The sequence below is a fragment of the Dama dama genome, chromosome 22 (genome assembly GCF_033118175.1).
Source record: "Dama dama isolate Ldn47 chromosome 22, ASM3311817v1, whole genome shotgun sequence".
Taxonomy (NCBI): domain Eukaryota; kingdom Metazoa; phylum Chordata; class Mammalia; order Artiodactyla; family Cervidae; genus Dama; species Dama dama.
Window position 1 is genome coordinate 34,253,081 of NC_083702.1, and position 22,259 is coordinate 34,275,339.

A 22,259-nucleotide genomic window follows, 5' to 3' on the forward strand; every position below is an offset into this window, starting at 1 on the left:
GGGGGGATCGGGATGGGGAATACATGTAAATCCATGGCTGATTCATGTCAATGTATGACAAAAAACACTACAATACTGTAAAGTAATTAGCCTCCAACTAATAAAAATAAATGGAAAAAATTAAAAAAAAATAATCATCACAAATTGCAAAAAATAAAATAAAATAAATAAAGACATCTTGATCCCCCCAAAGTTGGTTTGGGAATAAATAGCCTATTGCTCCATTATTGTGAGGACAGTGCTAACTGAAAAACATGTCTACTCTTTGCCTGTACTTTAGCCACCTCCTCTGTCTCACTGGAGGAAAGTCAGCAATGGCCTCTGCAAAGAAGGTTGCTGAGAAGCGGCATAACCCCGTGGAAAGCATCTGTAGAAAACTGCGAGCCATCCAAAAGAGAGAAGACATTTCTGATCCCATCCGACAGATTATCAAATACCAGTCTAGCAGTTTTGACAGCCCGCAGACTAACCCCAAGAAGGATTTTGAAGAGGTGCTGAAGAAAATGATGGCAGCTCACATCCCTCTGCCCGACACGCTCTTCTCGAGTCCTGAGAAAGATGGCGCCTTCGCTTCCCAGTCTCAGATAGTGTCTCCAAGAACCCCATCCATTTCTCATCTCAGCTCTCCTGAGAAGGCAACATACCCACTTATCCTCACAGGTTCTGAAAATATCTCAAGGCCAAGATCACAGAGCTCCCAGAATTATACATCTTTGATGCCGCAGATCACAAAAAGGGAGCTCTTTGCTGACAAGGATTTGACTAACTGTTGTAGTGGAAATGATTTTAGTACCTTAGCACTTGACTTTGATTCCACCTCTGATCAGAGCTCTACTCCTCAGGATTCTGTGGTGAAAAAATTATCTCCGAAAGAAGAGGGTAAATATTCATATTTTAATATTTGTTCTTCCAATAAAGCAAGGAGCTTGTGACTATGACAGTGCCTGATCTAAAATGAAGTATGAAACTTGATTAAAGCATCCATCTTTCCCTTAAAATTTTCTTTCTCTCAACAAAAATCTTATATCTGAAACATCAGTGTTTTCTATGATTTCAAATATAAACCTGATAGAAATTCTAGATTATATTTTCAATCATAATCATTGGTATTTTTCTACTGACCTGAAAACAAACTTTCTCCTGGGCAAATTAGAATGTCATGATAGGAATATATACATATATGGGAGTTAAAATTCATATACTTCCAACATGCCTTACTGAAAATTAACATTTTAACATTTTTCCCTTTTTGTGTGTGAGAGAAACATGTAAGAAAGTATAGCGCCAATAAGGTCAACCAGGGAACAATGTAAATTCTGTAGGCCAAGTTCAATGAAATTTTGGAATTCTACTTAGGGTATTGCTTACAGAATCCCATATATGGTAGGCCCTAAAAAACAATGTAAAATGATACATTTTCTGTATAGCTAGTGTTTATTTTCCCTCTGTTTTCCTTAAAATATCCCTATTAGTGTTAACACTATTTGCTTTTTCACAGAGTGCTTTTTTTTTTTAACAGGTAAAGATAGCTTTATTTCCCCCAATTGCATTATATTAACTGAAACCTATCCATTGTGGCACATGAATTTACTCAAACATATATTCTTCATAGGACTAAACTGTCTTAATCCATTTAGCACCTCATTATATTATATCACTTCCTTCACAGTGCCAGAAGTTGTAAGCAATATAATTAAAGTAATATCCAGAAATAAAAACTTTTTTACTACAGGTATTTGCATACATTTCCTTGTATAAGTGTTCAGTTCTCATCAAAAATGAAAAATCAATTTGATCTATTTCACTGTTCCAGTCATATAATGTCAATCATTATTAACCTGTCATAAAATTGCACAGTGGCAATATCTTAGAGATGAAGGTACCAGTACCGGCAAGAATAGGGATAACACACTGCAACCCATTCAACTTTCTCTATCAACTCTGCCAATGAAAAGTACCTACACACATAACAGAAATGAATCTCAATTTTGCCTTCTCTCTCACTTCACAGAGTGCTTTTACTATCACAGGACAATAAAGCTCAGTTCCCTCTTCATCTTCTCTCCTTTTATTCCACATTTGTAAAACATGAAAGGAAAAATGAACAATCAAAGATACTTCAAGACCACTTTTTTCTTGATCTATTCATGTTAAGTAACCAGTATTTTTCCAGTGGTCATGTGTGGATGTGAAAGTTGAACTATAAAGAAGGCTGAGTGCCGAAGAATTGATGCTTTTGAACTGTGGTGTTGGAGAAGACTCTTGAGAGTCCCTTGGACTGCAAGAAGATCCAACCAGTCCATCCTAGAGGAGATCAATCCTGGGTGTTCACTGGGGGGACTGATGTTGAAGCTGAAACTCCAGTCCTTTGGCCACCTGATGCGAAGAGCTGACTCATTTGAAAAGACCCTGATGCTGGGAAAGATTGAGGGCAGGAGGAGAAGGGGATGACAGAGGATGGCATCAATGACTCGATGGACATGGGTTTGGGTGGACTCCAGGAGTTGGTGATGGACAGGGAGGCCTGGCATGCTGCGGTTCATGGGGTTGCAGAGTCAGACACGACTGAGTGACTAAACTGACTGACTGAACCAGTATTGTGGGCTGCTCTTTATTTTAATAGTTGGAACATACCATATATGTAAAAGTATATGTTAGCCACTCAGTCATATCTGACTCTTTGTTAAAATTTTTTAAAAAATGAGCAACTAAGCATGTTAGCACATAAAAGCATCTGGATTTGCAAACTTTTTCTTCTGATAGGGTGGAAACAAGGAACTGATGATGGCAAGGAAGATGTAACCTATAGCAGCAACAGGACCTATGAAGAAGAGTTGCTTAGGAGTATTTTTAACATATGTGACTCCAAACGCAGAGGTTAGTTGAAAGTTTTCTGCTCAGATTTTCACTAATACTCATCCACTCATTGTACTTTCTGTTGTGAGAGAAAGGGAAATGGTTTATGTGTGGAGATCTGTGTATCTGTGTCTTTACACATGGCAGGTGCAACCTAATTTGGAAGGGGGGATGGCTGTTTAGATGTTGGTTAATTTCTTTCTACCCGTTTTATATATTTTGCCAGAGTATTAAATGATTTTACTGAGCTTATCATCGATTTTACCAGCTGCAGTCATTGACTTGAACTATTTACATCTCATAGGTGTTGCCTCACAAAAAAATACAGACTTCATATACATAAAACCACTGTACAAATTTAGCTCCAATTTTTAAGTCAATTTTAGACTTTCACTTCTGTTTTTCTTAGAGACATGCTTTTTTTAAAATTTCCGCAAGTAATGTTTAGCATGTCAATGGTTCATCATCACTGTAACAAAATTAATAATATGGAAGAAAGAAAGGAAAAAAGAACTCATCAGTTATCCTGTTCCCCTGAGTAACTGCTGTTAATGATTCATTGTATAACCTGCCCAGACAAATTCCTCAGTCAATGTGGTTTCCTTTCATTTGGATTAAAACTTTTTTATTATAGAAACTTTCAGACATATACAGAAGTGGAGAGGGGTATCATGACCCTTATATATATGTCATAAATGATGATGTCTCATTTTTCCTCCACTTCCCTCTGCTCCACTCTGGACTGTTCCTGTTGTTGTTCGGTTGCTAAGTTGTGTCCGACTCTTTGTGACCCCATGGACTCTAGCCTGCCAGACTCTTCTGTCCTCCACTGTCTCCCACTAAGCCTGAATTAGTTTGAGGCAAGTCCAAGACATCATATTGTTTCTTCTGTAAACATTTCAGTACATTCAAAAGACAAAGACTGATTTTAGATACAGCTATACAGTGTCTTTTAAAAATTTTTAGTTTTAAATTATATTATTGGGGTAGAATTGTTTACCATGTTGTGTTCATTTCTGTTGTAAGGTGAAGTGAATCAGATATATGTACACATATATACCCTCCCTGTGGTGTCTCCCTCCCACCCCTACTCTCTAGGTCACTGCTGGGCCCCGAGCCGAGCTCTCGTGCCATATAAAACATCCCACTAGCTGTCTATTTCACACATGCAGAGTGTCATTTTTATGACCAAAAATGTAACGTAATTTTAAAATATCAAATACCTTACTAACATTCAAGTTTTCTTATTTGTATGAGAAATTTCTGTTTTCTTAAACAGTTGATTTGTTCAAATCGGTATCCAAGAAAGGGTTGTTCGTTGTTATTGGTTATCTGGCTTATCCCTCTGTTCCTTTTTCATTCTTTTTGTATTTTAAGTTATTTGTTAATGAAACTGGCTCTTTTATCTCCTTTTTCTCCAATCTGAATTTTAGTGATTGTGTGGCCATAGAAACACAACCTGTTTTTTTTGTCCCCTACATTTAGAGGCTTGAGCAGGTAAATGTTTTATATCTTTTTTTTTTTTTTTTTTTTGGCAAGACTCTGTATAGATGGTGGATTTTGGTGGTTTTTTTTTTTTTTTTTTTTGCTACATCAAGTGGCAGGCATGTGGGATCTTAGTTCCTTGACCAGGGATCAAACCCTCACCCCCTGCATTAGAAGCATAGAGTTTTAACCACTGGACCACCAGAGGAGTCACAGTATATGTAGTTTTATCAAAAGACAAAACTATTGAGAGTGAAGGCCTAGATTTATTCTTTCGTTAGATGTTGTGGAGGTTAGTAGTTTATCATTCCTTCCTACTTTATCAACTAGAATATCTAGAGAATATCTATAAAGAGAAACTCTATGCTGCTTATCAGTTTTATAAGGCTGTGGCTAAGTCTTGTTTCCCAAAGGAAAGGCCGGATAAAAGCTTGGTGGTATTTCTAGTTGAAAATAAACTCAAAAAAAAAAAAAGAAAAGAAAAGAAACTCCAGGTATTGTGTCTCTTTACCCTGAAGTACATCAGTGTGTATTTCCTACAAATAAGAACATTTGCTTGCATAGCTGCAGAACAATTATCCAAATTAGGATATTTAACATTGATATGATACTGTTGTCTAATTTAAATGTCTGTATTCAAATTTTGTCTATTTCCCCAATAATATTCTTTATAGCTTTTTTGTTTCCTGGTCCAGAATCAAATTCAGAAACACACACTGTGTTTAGTTTTCACATCTCTTCGGTCTCCTTTTATCTGGAGTAATTCCTCAGATTCCTTGTCTTTTATGACTTTGAAATTTTTGAAGACTATATGCCAGCTACTTTGTAGAATGTCTGCTATTTCCTCTTGATTATTCAGGCTGTACATTTTCGCAGGCACACTACTGATGCGATGTTATGAAGTGACCTTATACTCTTCTCAGGACAATGTACCAGGATTTTTAACTTTGATCCCTTGATTAATGTGGTGTCTGCCAAATCTCTGTCTTGTAAAGTTACTATTTTCCTTTATAATGTCTATACAAAATGAATCAGTTGATCTAAGAAAGCAATGGAAACTTTTAAGCCAAAGTGAGGACTATAATCCAGGGACAGCCTTTCAGAAAACTCAGAGAACCATTCTGCCTGTTAAAAGTCGGAGCACATTTTTGAGACAGAAGGCTGTACATTAAATGGTGTACATATTATTAATAGTTTACACAATCCAGATCTAAGCATATAAGGTGAGTAGTGAGTCATGGGTCATCCTAGCTCCTTATAAGAAGGAAGTTTATCTTTCTAGGGTCGTCTTGTTGATGCTGGGATAATGTTGCTCTTTATGGTTGAGCAGGTATTTCTGCTGATGGGGATGTTTGGTTGATGCAAAATGCAGATACACAATGCATAGTAGAGGGGAGAGGGGAGGACAAAGAGCAAAGAAAATGTTTAGTGCTTAAGTTTTCCTTGACTAGCCTTAGCAGTTTCCTCTGTGGCTCAAGTGGGGAGTGATCTGCTTTACGTGGCAGAATTCGTTTCTTGCTCTTATAGGACTGAAGACTTCAGAGTCTTGCTGCCGTCAGCTAGACAGTTTCTTGCTAGTTGCACCTCTGAATATAGGAAGTCCCTAATATGGCAGATTTGCTTCTTCAAAGCCAGCAAGGGAGTGACTCCAGCAAGATAAAAGTTTGAAAGTGTTAGTAACTAAGTCGTGTCCAACTCTTTGGAGACCCCATGAACTATAACCCGCCATGCTCCTCTGTCCATGGGATTCTCCAAGCAAGAATACTGGAGTGGGTTGCCAGTTCCTTCTCCAAGGGATCTTCCTGACTCAGGGATTGAACCCAGGTCTCCTGCATTGATAGGCAGATTCTTTACTGCTGAGTCACCAGGGAAGCCCTAGCAAGATAGGCACTGTGATCTCATGTGAGTTAATCACACAACCAGATACATGCATATCCTGTCCCCTTTGCCATATTCTACCGGTTAGAAGCAAGTCCCAGGTCATGCCCACACTCGAGGGCAGGAGACTACACCAGGGTGTAAACATTAGGAAGCAAGGATCATAAAGGGGAAGCCTGGAGTCTGTCCACCTCACTGCCACAGTATGGTTCCAAAAAATGGTTTAAGACCTTTTTTTTGGTCATTATTTTCTCCTTAAGGTTTATGCAATATATTCCCTAAGTTTATATGGGAATGTTTCCAGACTTGCTTTATAATTTGCTTTTTCTTACTTATTAATTCTGAGTACTTGTCTATGTCAATAATATATATTTTCTCTGTATATTGTACTTTAGGGGGATGTAACATAATATATTTAAATGATATGTCTCAATTGGGTATTTTTTCTCTATTATGAAAAGCACAAAAATAACCATAATAAACCATAATGAACATTCTTATAACAAAACATTTACCTGTACCCTTAATTATATCGGTAGGTTGAATGGGACTTATTTATTCCTGGTAAGCCTCTCTGCATGGACAGGATTTAAGGAATTGTTTCCCAGAAGAAAATAAGGAAACTCCATTAAAGGGAGATGGGAGATGTATCAGAAACAGAACCAACAGGGGGAGTGTGTGTGTGTGTAAAATATATTAAGAGATGTATTAGAAGGAATTGGGGCTTCCCTGATGGCTCAATGGTAAAGATCCACCTACAATGCAGGAGACACAGGAGATGTGGGTTCGATTGTTGGGAAGAAGAGAAGCAAATGGCAAACCCACTCCAGTATTCTTTCCTGGAAAGTTCCATGGACAGAGGAGCATGGCGGGCTACAGTCCGTGGGGTCGCAGAGTCAGACATGAGCACGCAGGCACACACGCACAATTATAAGGAACTGGATCATGTAGTTATGGAGGCAGGCGTGTTCAAAGATCTGCAGGGTAAGTGAGCAAGCTGAAGACGGAGACCCAGAGAGCTTTTGATGGTGTCCTTCCAGTCAGTGTCCAAAGGCCTGAGAACCAGGAGACAACCTGTCCAAAGGTCAACAGGCTGGAAACTGAAGAAGAGCTGATGTTACTGTTCAAGTCCAAAGTTAGGAAAAAAGATAAGTCTTGGGTCCAAGGCAGTCATGCAGGAAGAATTCTCTCTCACTTGGGGAAGGGTCTGCCTTTTTGTTCTATTCAGGCCCACTTGCATTAGGGGACAGCAGCCTGTGTTATTCTACCAATTTAAATCTTAATCTCTTTCTAAAACACCCTCACAGAAACAACCAGAATCATATTTGACCAAATAACTGGGCACTCTATGGCCCAGTTAAGTTGACACATTAAAGAAACATCTCAGGAGATCTTTCTGGTTTTGAGGTATAAAATCAGATTTTAGAGCTTTAGTGGAGGAAAATGAGATATGAGGTATTCTCTTTGACTTTCTAATTCTCCAATTACGCAAACAGGAGTAAAAATTGTCTTTCTAAATAACTATAAAAAATTTATTTCTGTTTCTTCCTGTCACAGCCTAATGACATTTCCCATTAAATTAATGCATTCTTTAAAGTCATTCAATTTCCTTTACAGCTCTCTTTTCCAAATTATGTACTAAGCTTATTCTTTTATTTAAAAAATATTTTAAAAAAATATTAGTGTCTCTGTTTACCTCCTGGGGTAAGAATCTTCACCTTATCAAACTTCAACTTCCTTTTCCTTCCCTCTTTAAGCTGCTAGCCCAAGGCAGGCCTTAGTTAAGAGTAGAAAAGATGTCTTATGCTTGAGAAAGACTGGTGTGTTAATTACTAACACAGTCTGTATGACTTTAATTTCTGAATGTGATAGTAGGACTGATTATATCTAAGAATGATTTTTCCACCCCTCCCTCTCCACCCCAAAGAGTCAAACTACTTACATGAGGCTGAAAATTTTGTCTAGGGCCAAGGAAACCCTTTCTTCACTGAATGCTTTTTTAAAATACTTATTTATTTACTTGCTGCGACAGGCAGGATCTTCCCTGTGGCTCGTGGGCTTCTCCAGTTGCAGTGTGAGGGCTCAGTAGTTGCTGCAGCTCGAGGGCTTAGTTGCCACACAGCTTGTGGGATCTTAATTCTCTGACCAGGAATTGAACCCGAGTCCCCTGCATTGGAAGGTGGATTCTTAACCATTGGATTACAAGGGAAGTCCCCACTAAATGTTTTTTAAAGAAAGAATGGAAGAGAAAAATAAAGTGGCATTTTGACCACTTCCCACAAGGGATTATTGATTACGTGTGTGTGTGTGTGTGTGTGTGTGTGTGTGTTTGTGTGTATGTGTGTGTGCTCAGTTGCTTAGTCATGCCTGACTCTTTGCAACCCCATGGACTGTAGCCCATCAGGCTCCTCTGTCCATGGGATTTCCCAGGCAAGAATACTAGAGAGGGTTGCCATTTCGTCCTCCAGATGATCTTCCCAACCAAGGGATCGAATCCTCATCTCTTGTGAATTGCATTGGCAGGCAGATTCTTTACTGCACCATCTGAGAAGCCTATTGATTACATAAATCTTTCCTATTTGAATCTCACAACTCTGTGTAGGAGGCATCATTTCACAGATGAGGACACTCACTCAAAGAGACTGAGTAATTTCCCCAGAGCCACACAGCTGGTACAGTCCAGAGCCAAGATTTGACCCCAGTTGGTTAGACTCCAACCTAAGGCCAGTGCTCTTTCTACTTTATGACAACTCAGCAGGATTGCGAGGGTTGTAAGGCACATTTCCAGGACCCAAGAGACTTGAACGAGTTAAGCACCTCACTTAAAAAAAAAAATAATCTTTTGCCACCTTTAAAAACTAACTTGACTTTCTTCTTCCTAAGGCTTAGTCAGAGTCACCAAAATAATAGATTATCTGAGACAGACAACTAATCAAGGTTCTGAAGATGATGGCCTTGAGGAGCTGTGGATCATGCTTGATCCTGGAAAGAGAGATGTACATGTGAACCTGGAAACCTTCCAGGCCACTGTGAAGGAATGGATGATGGCTTACTGCAGAAACAAATGGTAATCATAGTCCCAGCAGGATGCGTTTTCAGGTTCTGATTTAACAATTGATTACAATGAATGTTAATCACTGTTTTTTGCACTGATAGGAAATACTATCTGATAGTAATATCAGTTTAACAAAGGTTTAGAGGAATGACTCTATCCCATGTTGTCAGGGCGGGTGGAGAAATAGGCCTTCTCCTTGTTGGTAATAGTGCAAGTTGGCACAGCTTTTCAAGGGCAGTTTAGGAATGTGTGACTTCCCAGGTGGCTCAGTGGTAAAGAATCTACTGACAATGCAAGAGACGCAGTTTGATCCCTAGGTTGGGAAGATATCCTGGAGGAAGAAAATAGCAACCCACTCCAGTATTCTTACCTGAAAAATTTCATGGACAGGAGGGGGCTGGGGGGCTATAGTCCGTGGGGTTACAGAGAGATAGACACCAGTGAGCGACTGAGCACAACATGAGCATCAGAGCCTTAGAAATATGCAATGTGGTCAAATTATGTAACTTCAGGAAAGACAGCCAATTGTATACTCTATATGCAGAATGTTGTTTATGATTATGATAAATGTAAGCAAACCAAATTTTAATAGTAGGTGGCTGGACAAATAAATGATAATACTTCCATACTCTAGAATCCTAATTAGTCACTCAAAATTATAATTAAATAAATATTTGACAGGAGAAATATTCATATGTATTTATTTTAAATAATCGGCCATAGATCTGTAAATGTAGTACACTCCCATATTTGTTGAGAAATGAAAATATGCAAAGGAAAAAGTGGGAAGGAATATATTCCAAAATGATTATCTTTGCATGAAGACCTTAGCTTCTTTGTCTTCTTTTCTTATGAATTTTCTACTTTTCCTAAAATATTTAGGCTTGATTGTATAATACAGATATCAATAATCCATGGGTAAAGTGGAGTGAGGGCAAAAGAGAAAATTTATTTCTATGACAAATATAAAGGAATAGAAAAAGAACATGGGAGATATAAAATATAAGAACAGAAACTCAGAAATGGTGATGGGTGTGGATCTATTAACAAGAATAGTGAGAGTGATGACTGAGCTATTCTGCTCAGTCATCTTCTGACAAACATCTCATGTTGAAACACAATAGGATGTAAATACTAGTCTAGAGGCTTTTGTAGCTGCTCCGAAGAGATTATCTAAGGGTTTGGCAATTGCTAAGATTAGGCAGCAAAACTGAAATCATAATGCAAAGACTCTTGGAAAAGAAATAGTTGAAGTGTTAATATGTGTATTTGGGGGTGTCCTGGGCAGAGGCCTGTGAATAGGGTTCTCCAAATATTAGGAATGATAAGCTCCAAACTACAATTAGTTCAAGTTCAACTTGGTTTTTTATGAGAAAGAGAAAAGAGCACCTTCAATGTACCCCAAATTATTAGCTGTTCATGCCTTTTCCTTCCTAATTCTCTAAGGCCCAATGTCTTGCTACCTCTACAGGTGTCCACTTAGTCCTCCAAATCATGTCAGCTTCCTAATCCATTGAGACTCCCATTGCCTAATTATAGCTATATACATTATCACCTACTTATTTATACATTCATATTCTTTTCTTCATGTTAGATTAAAGTTTATAGGAGGTAGAGACAATATGTTTCTATTCTATGACTCTGTTTAAGAATAGTGTTGGACTCCCAATTGTGGCCAAATGGATAGATGGTTTTAAAATTCAGAAAGACCAACATCAGTAAGAAAATACAGAACACATCTGAAAAACTGGCTAAGCTTTGGTTTGACAAAGAATCCTAGCTAACTGGTTTTATTTTTTTGGCCACAGGGAAGGAGAGAATAGTGGATCAAGCAGCAGAATGGTTAATTCTGCTTTTGAACAGGACAGCATAAAATCATGTGAAGCAAGTATGTATGTGTTTCTTTGGGGTTGTTCTGCCACTTTATTGTGGTTTGGAGAAATGGATTTTTTTTATTAAACTCTCTTGTGTGTGTTTCAGTTAAGATGACCACAGATATAACAGATTCTTCATCATGGAACTTCAAGGGGTTGGGTGGAGACTTGCCTAAAGGAGTCTTGTAAGCATTCTTACTTGTAATATTTTCTCAAGTGCCTCAACTTTTCTTATGGATTTTCTTGCTTCATAGATCTATGTATTTTATTTTATTTCTGGGCTTCCCTGCTGTCTCCGACAGTAAAGAATCTGCCTGCAATGCAGGAGTTCAGTTCAGTTCATTTCAGTCACTCAGTCGTGTCTGACTTTTTGTGACCCCATGAACTGCAGCATGCCAGGCTTCCCTGTTCATCACCAACTCCCAGAACTTGCTCAAACTCATGTCTATCGAGTTGGTGATGCTATCCAATCATCTCATCCTCTGTTGTCCCCTTCTCCTCCTGCCTTCAATCTTTCCCAGCAGTAGGGTCTTTTCCAATGAGTCAGTTCTTTGCATCAGGTGGCCAAAGTATTGGAGCTTCAGCATCAGTCCTTTTAATGAATATTCAGGACTGATTTCCTTTAGGATGAACTGGTTTGATCTCCTGGCAGTCCAAGGGACTCTCAAGAGTCTTTTCCAACACCACAGTTCAAAAGCATCAATTCTTTGGCACCTGGCCTTCTTTATGGTCCAACTCTCACATCCATACGTGACTACTGGAAAAACCATAGCTTTGACTAGACAGACCTTTGTTGGCAAAGTAACATTGGCAAAGCAATTCAGGAGACACGGGTTCAATCCCTGGGTCTGGAGGATCTCCTGGAGAAGGGAATGGCAACCCACTCCAGTATTCTTGCCTGGAGAATTCCAGAGACAGAGGAGCCTGGTGGGCTATAATTCAAGAGATCTCAAAGAATCAGACATGACTGAGTAACTAACACTTTCAACTTTTTCATGTATTTTATTTATGGTAAAGTCACTTAGCTCTACTTGTGTGCATGTGTGGTAGGGCTAACATAATTTATTTTTAACTCTTAGCTATTATATCCCAATTGCATTAGAAGTAGTTTCACTAGGAACACAAATTATGAAAGATTATGAAGTGTCACATAAATGAACATTTTCTCACTCATGAAAACTTTATCCTTCTTTGACTTTATGTGTTTTCCACGCCTGACAAATTCCATTGTAAATAGAGTTATGACATTGACCTTAAGCTCTTTGGGGGATTGCTTTTTTTTTCCTAGTTGGAGTGTAATTGCTTTGTAATGTTGTATTAGTTTCTATTGTACAATGAAGTGAATCAGCTATATGTAGACCTATATCCCTCTCTCTTGGATGTCCCTCCCATCCCACTCATCTAGGTCATTTTAGAGCACCAAGCTGAGCTCCCTCTGCTTTATAGCAGGTTCCCACTAGCTAGCTATTTTATACATGGTAATGTATATGTGTCAATCCTTATTACTTCTTCAATAGATGCTTTTAGATATGAATGAGAAAACCTGTTTTCTGCTACATATGAGTTTAGATATTAAGGAGAAATGACTCTGTTCTTTATTTTTATTTAAAAAAAGTTTTTTTGGCTGAGCCAACATGTGGCTTGTGGGATCTTAGTTCCCTGACCAGGGATTGAACCCAAGTCTCTGCTTTGGAAGCTCAGAATTGAAGCACTGAACCTGTCCTTCCTTATTTTATCTTTGCCACTTCAGGTTTATCTGTGCAAAAAATGTGGACTAGGAACCATGTAGCCAACCGGTGCTAAACTCTAGGAAAAGATGGCAAAGAAGAGGAGGCCTGGGACTCCTTGAAAAACACAGCTCAGACTCTCAAAGGGTTTAGGATCAAATGTCAGGGCAAGCGTGACAGCCACAGATATTAACAAGCTGTAGAAAGTACTAGGAACAATGAGTACTAAATTGTGAGCTACAGGCTGCAATGATAAAACTCTAGGAATTGTTTCCTAGTTAAAGGCCTGTTGAAACCTGCCAAGATTTCTGATTGAAAGAATCCAGTGTCAATTTATTTCAGGATTTTTCCATAACCCAGGCAGAAGTGGGAACTCTTCAGTGTAGATAGAGGCAGAAGTTGGGAGCAAAGTGAAGAGGAAGAAACGAAAGCTGTAAAAATCAATTTCACAAGTGGCAAATGCTAAATATCTGGCAATTTTGGAAAAATCTGTGGTGTTATTGTAATAAGTGCTTGAATAAATACTGTGTATGTGAACTGTGTTTATGAGGGTGAATGAAAATAAAGTAGAAAATCTTCTTTATTTATTTATTTTTGGTTGTGCTGGATCTTCATCACTGCACGTGGGCTTTCTCTAGTTGTGGTGGTTGGAGGCTACTCTTTGTTGCGGTGCATGGGTGTCTTACTGTAGTGGATTCCTTTTTTTTTTTGCACAGCAAAGGCTCTAGGCAAGTGGGCTTCAGTAGTTACAGCATGAGATGCGTGGGGCCTAGGCTGGGAGGGCTTCGGCAGTTGCGGCCTACAAGGCTTAGTTGCTCTGCAACATGTGGAATCTTCCTGGACCAGGGATTGAACCTGTGTCCCCTACACTGACAGACGGATTGTTAACTATTGGACCAACAGGGAAGTCCTCACAGGAAGATTTAAGCTTGTTTGGGCTTACCCATAAGCCTTATTTTGACTAGAAGGGATTAGTGATGTTGAAGTTTATGCTCATTCATCCTTTTACCCGCAGAGAGGTGCCTGATTTGATTACCTATATAGCAGACCTGCATTTCAACAAGCAGAAGTTGGAAGAGGAAAATAATAAATTGAAATTGGCATTGGAAAACTTGGAAGAAGGAAACAGAGAGTTATCAGAGGACTGTACTGAACTGCGCCTTCAGGTAAAAAGGTGAGCCTTGGTGTGGGTACTGTGTGCTGGGAACTTTTAGTTCCTTTTCCTTTATTTCTTTTTTTTTTTTTTAAATAAATTTGTTTTTTATTGAGATACAAGTCACAAAGCAGAAGAGTCACCCTGTTGAGGTATACAATTAGTTTAGTGTTTTTTAGTATATTCACAAGTTATTCACGTGATCTAATCCCAGTTATTCCCAAGTATATCCACATGATGTATTCACATGATATCAAGTATATTCACGTGATCAAGACATTTTAATCACTCCAAAAAGAAATCCCATACTGATTAACAGCCACTCCCCATGTCCTCCCCTCTCAGTCCCTGTCAACCACTAATCTACTTTGTATCTCTATGGATTTGTCTATTCTGAACATTTTCATATTCATGGAATCATACAGTATGTGACCTTTGTGTCTGGCTTCTTTCATTTAGCATCACATTCTCAAAGTTCATCCATGTTGAAGCACATATTGCTACTTCATTCTTTTTTATGACTGAATAATATTCCATTGTATAAATATACCTCAGTTTGGACATTTGGGTTAGCACCACTTTCTGGCACTTAAAAAAGCTGCTATTATGAACATTTGTGTGCAAGATTTTATGAGGTCATATGTTTTCTGTTTTTCTTGGTTATGTATCTAGGAGTGAAACTGCTATACTTTTTAAGACCTATACTTTGGTCTTTCCTGATAGTTCAGTTGGTAAGGAATCCACCTGCAATGTAGGAGACCCCGTTTAGATTCCTGGGTCAGGAAGATCTGCTGGAGAAGGGATAGGCTTTGCACTCCAGTATTCTTGGGCTTCCCTTGTGGCTCAGCTGGTAAAGAATCTGCCTGCAATGCAGGAGACCTGGGTTTGATCCCTGGGTTGGGAAGTTTCCCTGGAGAATGGAAAGGCTATCCACTCCAGTATTCTGGCCTGGAGAATTCCATGGACTGTATAGTCCATGGGGTCACAGAGAGTTGGACATGACTGATTGACTTTCACTTACAACCTATACTTTAGGGCTACCCAGGTAGCACTGTTGTAAAGAACTTACCTGCCAGTACAGGAGACATAGGAGACACAGGTTTAATCCCTGGGTCTGGAAGATCCCCTGGAGAAAGAAATGGTCACCCACTCCAGTATTCTTGCCTGGAGAATCCCATGGACAGAGGAGCCTGGCGGGGTACAGCCCATAGGGTCACAAAGAGTCAGACAGGACTGAAGCAACTTAGCATGCATGCGTGCAACTTATACTTTGCATTTTGAGGAACTGCCAGACTTTTCCAAAGTTCCGAAGTGACTTTGGAAAACAACTTTATTTTCCCACCAGTAAAGCAACTTTAATTTCCCATCAGCAACGTTTGTTAGTTCTTTTCTAGCAGTGATGTTCTCTATGTCCTTCAAGTCTCTGTGTAAGTCCAGTATGCGTACAGGTCAAGTGTAAACCTATCCCGACATTTAGTGGTCCACTAGAACTCTTACTCTGTGCAAAGTTCCATGCTAAGTACTAAGAGAGATTCATCGATGAGTCAGGTTTAAAATGTGCCCTCAGGGTACCTGTTTGGCCACCTGATGCGAACAGCTGACTCGTTGGAAAAGACCCTGATGCTGGGAAAGATTGAAGGCAGAAGGAGAAAAGAGCAACAGAAGATGAGACGGTTGGATGGCATCGCCGATTCAATTTACATGAACTTGGGCAAATTCTGGGAGATGGTGAGGGACGTGGAAGCTTGGTATGCTGCTGTCCATGCAGTTGCGAAGAGTCAGACATGATTTGGAGACTGAACAGCAACAGGGTACCTGTAGCCTAGAAGGATGATGAGAACATTCATTACCTTAGCTTAAGCTAGAAAGGGATACTGGACCTTGAGGACATAATCAATCAAGTGCAGACACTGGTAAAATAGATAAAGTGGGACAAACTTGAGCATCAGAAAACAAGCAACCTGGTTCTCACAAAGTCTGTGTGTACAGGTGTCATAGCTGCTAAAATTCTGAACAGAAAAGTTCTCACTTAACTTGAAAAAACAGAAAAGCATTCTGACCATGAACTCCTACCGTCACAATTTTTGACCATACTCCAAATCAATCTATAAAATTAAATATATACATGTATATGTATTTATTTGGTTGCACCAAGTCTTCATTGCAGAGTGTAGGATCTTTAGTTGCAGCATGTGGGATCTAGTTCCCTGATCAGGGATCAAACCCGGGCCACCTGCATTGGGAGTGCAGAATTTTAGCCATTGGACCACCAGGGAAGTCCCCCAATCTATAACTTTAAAAAAAGTGCTAACCTCAAGCTCTCTCCATTCCATTGTTGGCTTATGCATTTGAAATATAGCAACTCAAAGTTTTTTTAAAAAGAAAACAAGCTATGCTTTGAGTGAATGTGTGATGTTATTTAATAAATATTTGTGTAATTATATTAACTAATATTATGTCTTAGTAGTAGAAGGAAAGAACTGTGTGATTCAGCCAGTGATAGATTTGGAGAAGGAAATGGCAACCTACTCCAGTGTTCTTGCCTGGAGAATCCCAGGGGTGGGGTCACACAGAGTCAGACTACTGAAGTGACTTAGCAGCAGCAGTAGCAGATTTCAGAGGAAGTATGCCAGTCTTTGTCTTCACGAATATGTTTGTTTCCTTCTATCCTTTATCTCCCAGTGTACGCTAACCGAATCCCTTTCCTTTCTAAGGACTGTGGAAGATCTTGAGTAAAAAAAAAAAAATATTTTTTACTATTGTTGGCATCTGGTTTGAATTTTCAGTGGTTTTCAACTTGGAGCTTAAAAACAGTCCGTGGCTTTAGTTAGTATCTTTGACGGTTATATTTGAGGTTTTGCTTATTGCCTTCTCTCCCCACCCCCACAGTGCCCACCAGGCTATTATGAGAACAAACCTGTTAAAAGAAGAACTGGAGGAACTGAAAATTAGTATGAATGCTTCAGAAGAGCAGAAGACCATGATTGTAGCCCAGAACAAACAGTTAGTAAGTCATCCAAGTACTTTGAAATTGGCGGATAGTTTATTTAACTGCAATTCAAGATGGTTTATTTGGAGGCAAAGATCGGAAATCAGTAGGCTGATGAATGAATTCGTAACCCCATAGAAAATTAAAGGCAAGTAGGATAAAAAAATTGTGTTTTCCTTTCAACCAGGATTAAAATTCTTTACAAATGTTACATTTGCAATGGTTTGTGAAGATCTAGAATGCCTTCTGAAGTTAACAGGTGAATTTATAAATATCTGACACTGAAAATCACATCTTCAAAAAAAAAAAATTGTGTGTCAAACTTTCACCTTTTTCTCAGGTTTTTAAAAACATTCATTTTTTTCAGCATGTACAGATTACTAATTAGCTCCATTAATCAGTCCTTAACACTAAAGAAGCCCAGGCTTATAATTTTTGGAGCAAAACATTATATAGACTAAGCTTCAACTACCAGAGAAGTAATTATTTTTATGGAGACTGTTAAACTATTCTCTGGAGCTTCAGTAATAATCTTCAAAATCCCTCTAGCACTATTTGAGCATTGCTGACCATGATTGGGAGGGGGGTCAGCTGAAAGTCATTCAGACTGATTTATTTTTAGGTCTGTAAGTTATCAGGAAACTTGAATTTCAGGCCTGTGTCTTTCACTCATGACCTCCTACAACCAACACAGCTTAGCTTAGCTTTTGCCTCAACAATAAAATGTGGAGACTGGACTCACTATCAGGTGACTCTGCAAGTCTCTATGAATACATTACAGCAAGGACTGAGTCTGGAACCACTAAGGAGCTTCTATGTGGAAGTCATCATGTAGATCAGTGACCAAGAGCCCACCTTTGGGAGTCAGGCTGAAAACATGCAAGCCCTGTTTCTGAGGGCTGTGTAACTTTAGGCAAACCACATAACCTTTTTTTTGTTTTGTTTTGTTTCTCATCTTTCCTTCTCTGTCAGAGTTAAATTGAGTCAAGGAGGAGAGTGACTTCTCACGGATCCCAAGAAACTGGAAGCCAAAGGCTTAACCCCATAGTGAGAATATTTTCAGACTAGGCTCATGTGCAATATGTCAGTGCTATATTTAAGATTGATGAACAAATGTTGATAACTCTGGAAATAAATATTTGGTATTTTCATGAGATTCTCAAATACTTTTGAATTATGTTTCTCTTAATAAATCAGGAGACAGAAAACCGGGCTCTGATTCTTAAGATTCGGATTCTCCAAGAAGAGGTATGTTGAAATTGTTAAACAGACTATACAGATAAACATGGAAATCATACAATTGTGAGTCCTGACCCTGGGTTAAATATAAATCGTGTGAATTTCAGGCTCCTGTGGGCAAAATACTAGGTTGCTTTGTCAAATGACAAGCGAGGAAGAGTAGACAGGAGTTTCCTGTCTGGACAGAAGTATATTACCTTTGTAATCCCCCATGAGGAAATAGGATTTAAGAAATTCAGACTTAAGACGAAATGAAATTAACCCGTCTAAAAAGTGTACAAGTCAAGAAGAAAGTGTAGATGTTATTTAATAATTTTCCAATATTATTCCACAAAACTAGATGGCAAAGGTCATTGACTCTAAGACTCAGATCTTAAATTCTTTGACTGTCTGACTTTGGAAAGGCCATTTATCTTCTGAGGGATTAATAATACCTATTCCCTACAGTTACTTTAAAGGTTCAGATAATGCATGTGAAGCCATTTGGTTAACCATAATATACCTCATATATGTTAGGAAATATTAGTAAAATCTTTTAAAAGAAGAAAACTTTTATGCAATATGTGTTTTTAAGCAACAAATTAAAACATTGAAACAACAGGTAGAAAAGCTACTAGTAAGTTACTGTTTTGAAGAAAAATTCTTTATAGGTACCTTTTTTTTTTTCTTTTTTTTTTTAATAGGTACCTTTTGAATGTCAATCATTATGTTCAGGTTTTTGGTTGTGCATTATAAAAGCTTATTACAGTTGTTTATTAAGCTGCAGTGAATGATCTGAAGAGTTAGCCAATTTGTGGCCTAAGTGGACATTCATGATGGATTGGAAAGGAACAGCTAAGGAATGGAAAGGAATCTTGTATTTTATTTAGATATATTACAGCTGCCAGGACAGGTTTCCATGAAACTAGTGCTTTTGAAGTAAGCTCCCAATGTAATATATTTTTATTCTCATATTTAAGATGATTGACTACCATCAAAGAATTGTAGTATACCAATTTAGAATTGAGATAGGAGGAAGGAGACAGAACTCTTCTCCATGAGATGGCATTACAATGACTGACTTGTGTTAGAAAAGGCATAGAGATGTCACTCAGTTTCCTTTAGGAGGTAAAAATCTGATGCATTGTGAAGAGTGACAGCACAATGGCTTGGGTAATTATTCGATGGAGTGCTTAGTCACTCAGTCGTGTCCTACTCTTTGCAAACCTATGGACTACAGCCCGCCTGGCTCCTCTGTTCATGGGATTTTTCAGGTGAGAATACTGGAGTAGGTTGCCATTTCCTCCTCCAGGGAACCTTCCTGACCCAGGGATCAAACCCACATCTCCTGTGTCTTCTGAATTTGCAGGTGAATTCTTTACCCACTGAGCCACTGGGAAAGCCAATTATTCACTTACATTTATTTACTTCTTATACACACATTCACTGGGAGATAGACTCTATTCTAAGTGAATACGGACTTAAGCAAAATAGCCTGTGTGAAACTAGCATGTTAAATGGGATTAATGCCACCAAGAGAAGAAGGACAGAAAACGGCGATTTAAACTAGGGTGGTTAGGGGACTTCCCTGGTGGTCCAAGTGGTTAAGACTCCACCTTTCAATGCAGGGGATGTGGGTTTGATGCCTGGTCTTGGAGCTAAAATTCCACCTGCCTTGTGGTCAAAAACACAAAAATAAAGGTTTACTTTATAAACCGTAGCTTATTGGGTGGTTAGGAAAAGTAGAACTGTGAAGTTAATTTTTGGTTAAAACCTCGGAGGTTCATCTCAAAGAGCACTGATGGCAGAGGAAATAGCCAGTCCAAAGTCTTCAGGCTGTAGCCTGCCCGCCATTTTTAAGGGATAGCAAGATCAGTGTGGCTGGAGCAGAGGGAATAAGTACCACAAGGTGCTACAGAGAGGTGTGGGGACCTGGACCCCCAGGATCTCATAAAGCCATTGTTTGGACTCTGGTTGTTTATGCTGAGTGAGATGGGAGCTGCTGAACAGTTTTGAGCAGAGGAGTAACATCATATAATTTCAGTTTTACCAAGATTTCTCTGGCTCCTGGCTTTAGAATCAACTGTGGGGCGAGGGAAGAAGTGAGGAGACCAATTAGGAGGCTCTTGTATTAATAATAAAGCAGGCAAAAGTCAGTGAAGACTTAGACCGAAGCAGGAACAAAAGAAGTGGATAAAGTATTCAGGTTAGCAAATACTTTATAATATCCCAAAGTATTTATTATATATCCAAGTAATATGGAAAATTCACTTCTAATAGTTTCTATTAGAGAGTCCCTTGGACTGCGAGAAGATCCAACCAGTCCATCCTAAAGGAAATCAGTCCTGAATACTGATTGGAAGGACTGATGCTGAAGCTGAAACTCCGAAACTTTGGCCACCTGATGCAAAGAACTGACTCATTTGAAAAGATCCTGATGCTGGGGAAGATTGAAGGCAGGAGGAGAAGGGGATGAGAGAGAATGAGACGGTTGGGTGGCATCACCAATTCGGTGGACATGAGTTTGAGTAAACTCCAGGAGTTAGCAAGGGACAGGGAGGCCTGGCATGCTGCAGTCCATGGGGTTGCAAAGAATTGGGCGTGACTGAGTGACTGAACTGAACTGAATAGTTTCTAATGTCTCAGGGAAATACAGAGCAAAGTCATTGGCTGAGAGTGAGGATGTTGGAGGAGGTATTGGAAGTTCAAGGAGAGAGAAAGAATGAAATAGCCCAGGAGTTAGCAAACTTTTTGTAAAGGACATGATAGTAAATATTTTTAAACTTGCCTGGCTAGAAGGACTTTGTCACAACCACTAACTTCTGCTATTGCAAGGTGAAGGCCGCTAAGGACGATCTGAAAACAATGGGCTCAGTTGTGTCTTAATAAAGCTTTATTTATAAAACCAAGTAGTCAGAGTTGGTCTCTGAGAATGGAGAAGGGCAGTTGGTATAGTTTGCAAATCCTTGCTTTAGGCAAATAGCCTTTTGAATAGGTATGATATAATCACCAGAAAACCTTGAGATTAAAGCCTACAAATTTAATGTGTGACCTATTGGTTTATTTGTATTTCTCTTTAACAATCGTTACTGGAAAACGTGCTGGCGTGGAGTGGATGGCAATCTGAAATTAAGAAAATACTAAGAAATAGGGGAGAGCCAAGAGAATTGAAGGGATGTTAGAAGTAAGAGATTGTAATGATTGACCATGGACGAATTTAAGCTATCAAGAGGGGACTGAGTTCACGGGAAGGTGGGAGGGTAATGAGAAAGTAGTGGGTGGGATCATTGGATTGCAGGCTCCAGTGGGGTCTGAAGGTTTGTTGATGCACAAAGAAGTAATCTGGAAAGACAAGAAGTAATGGTTGAAGAGGGAGATGCTTTTGCAATTAAGGTAACAGAAGGGTCCCAGTTGCTGTAATGACAAGTCTGAAGGTATGTCTAGGGAGTGAGTGGCCCACGTGGAATGGAAAATAAGAAGGGATTACTGAGAATATTCATGGATGATCACATTAAAAAGATTGTGTTATTTTTGGACAAAGTCTAAAGTTCTGTCACTTAGTTTAAAATGGATTACGATGTCAATGATGAAAATATCACTTTCTAAAAAAGACTTTGTGATGTCCTTTTACATTTTTTTTGGGTCTAAATCTAAGAATACTATCTTATTTTACATTAGAATGCTAAGAACATTATGGATATATATAAATTGGAAGAGAAGATTGAGGACTTGTCTAAGACTGAGAAAGAGCACCAAGTAAGCACTTCTCAAATACTGGTAAAATATTTTCTTGCATCAAATTAATATTACTTTATGAAGGTGTTTGTGACTCATTGACACAATGACCTTTCATTATAAATTTTGAAATTTTTACTCCTCTAGATGTCTGAGTTATATAAAAGGCAGTTTCTGCTTTTTTAATGTAGCAGCTTTACTGATACATAACACATATGCCATTAAATTCATTCAGAGTATACAGGTCAGTGGTTTTTAGTATTAAATATATTCAGAGTTGTGCAACCAT

At 38.8% G+C, this 22,259-nt stretch overlaps 1 protein-coding gene across 1 annotated transcript in view; it reads left to right on the plus strand.

The window, feature by feature from the left end:
- Positions 1-314: 314 nt before the first annotated feature.
- IRAG2 (inositol 1,4,5-triphosphate receptor associated 2) overlaps positions 315-22,259 on the plus strand; it is a 95,821-nt gene continuing 73,876 nt past the window's right edge. Inside the window, exons 1-9 of the mRNA XM_061125144.1 lie at positions 315-879; positions 2,764-2,877; positions 9,103-9,286; positions 11,083-11,162; positions 11,255-11,333; positions 13,891-14,049; positions 16,918-17,035; positions 18,215-18,265; positions 21,914-21,991. Coding sequence (XP_060981127.1) covers positions 315-879; positions 2,764-2,877; positions 9,103-9,286; positions 11,083-11,162; positions 11,255-11,333; positions 13,891-14,049; positions 16,918-17,035; positions 18,215-18,265; positions 21,914-21,991 — 1,428 coding nt within the window. The remainder of the gene's footprint in view (positions 880-2,763; positions 2,878-9,102; positions 9,287-11,082; positions 11,163-11,254; positions 11,334-13,890; positions 14,050-16,917; positions 17,036-18,214; positions 18,266-21,913; positions 21,992-22,259) is intronic.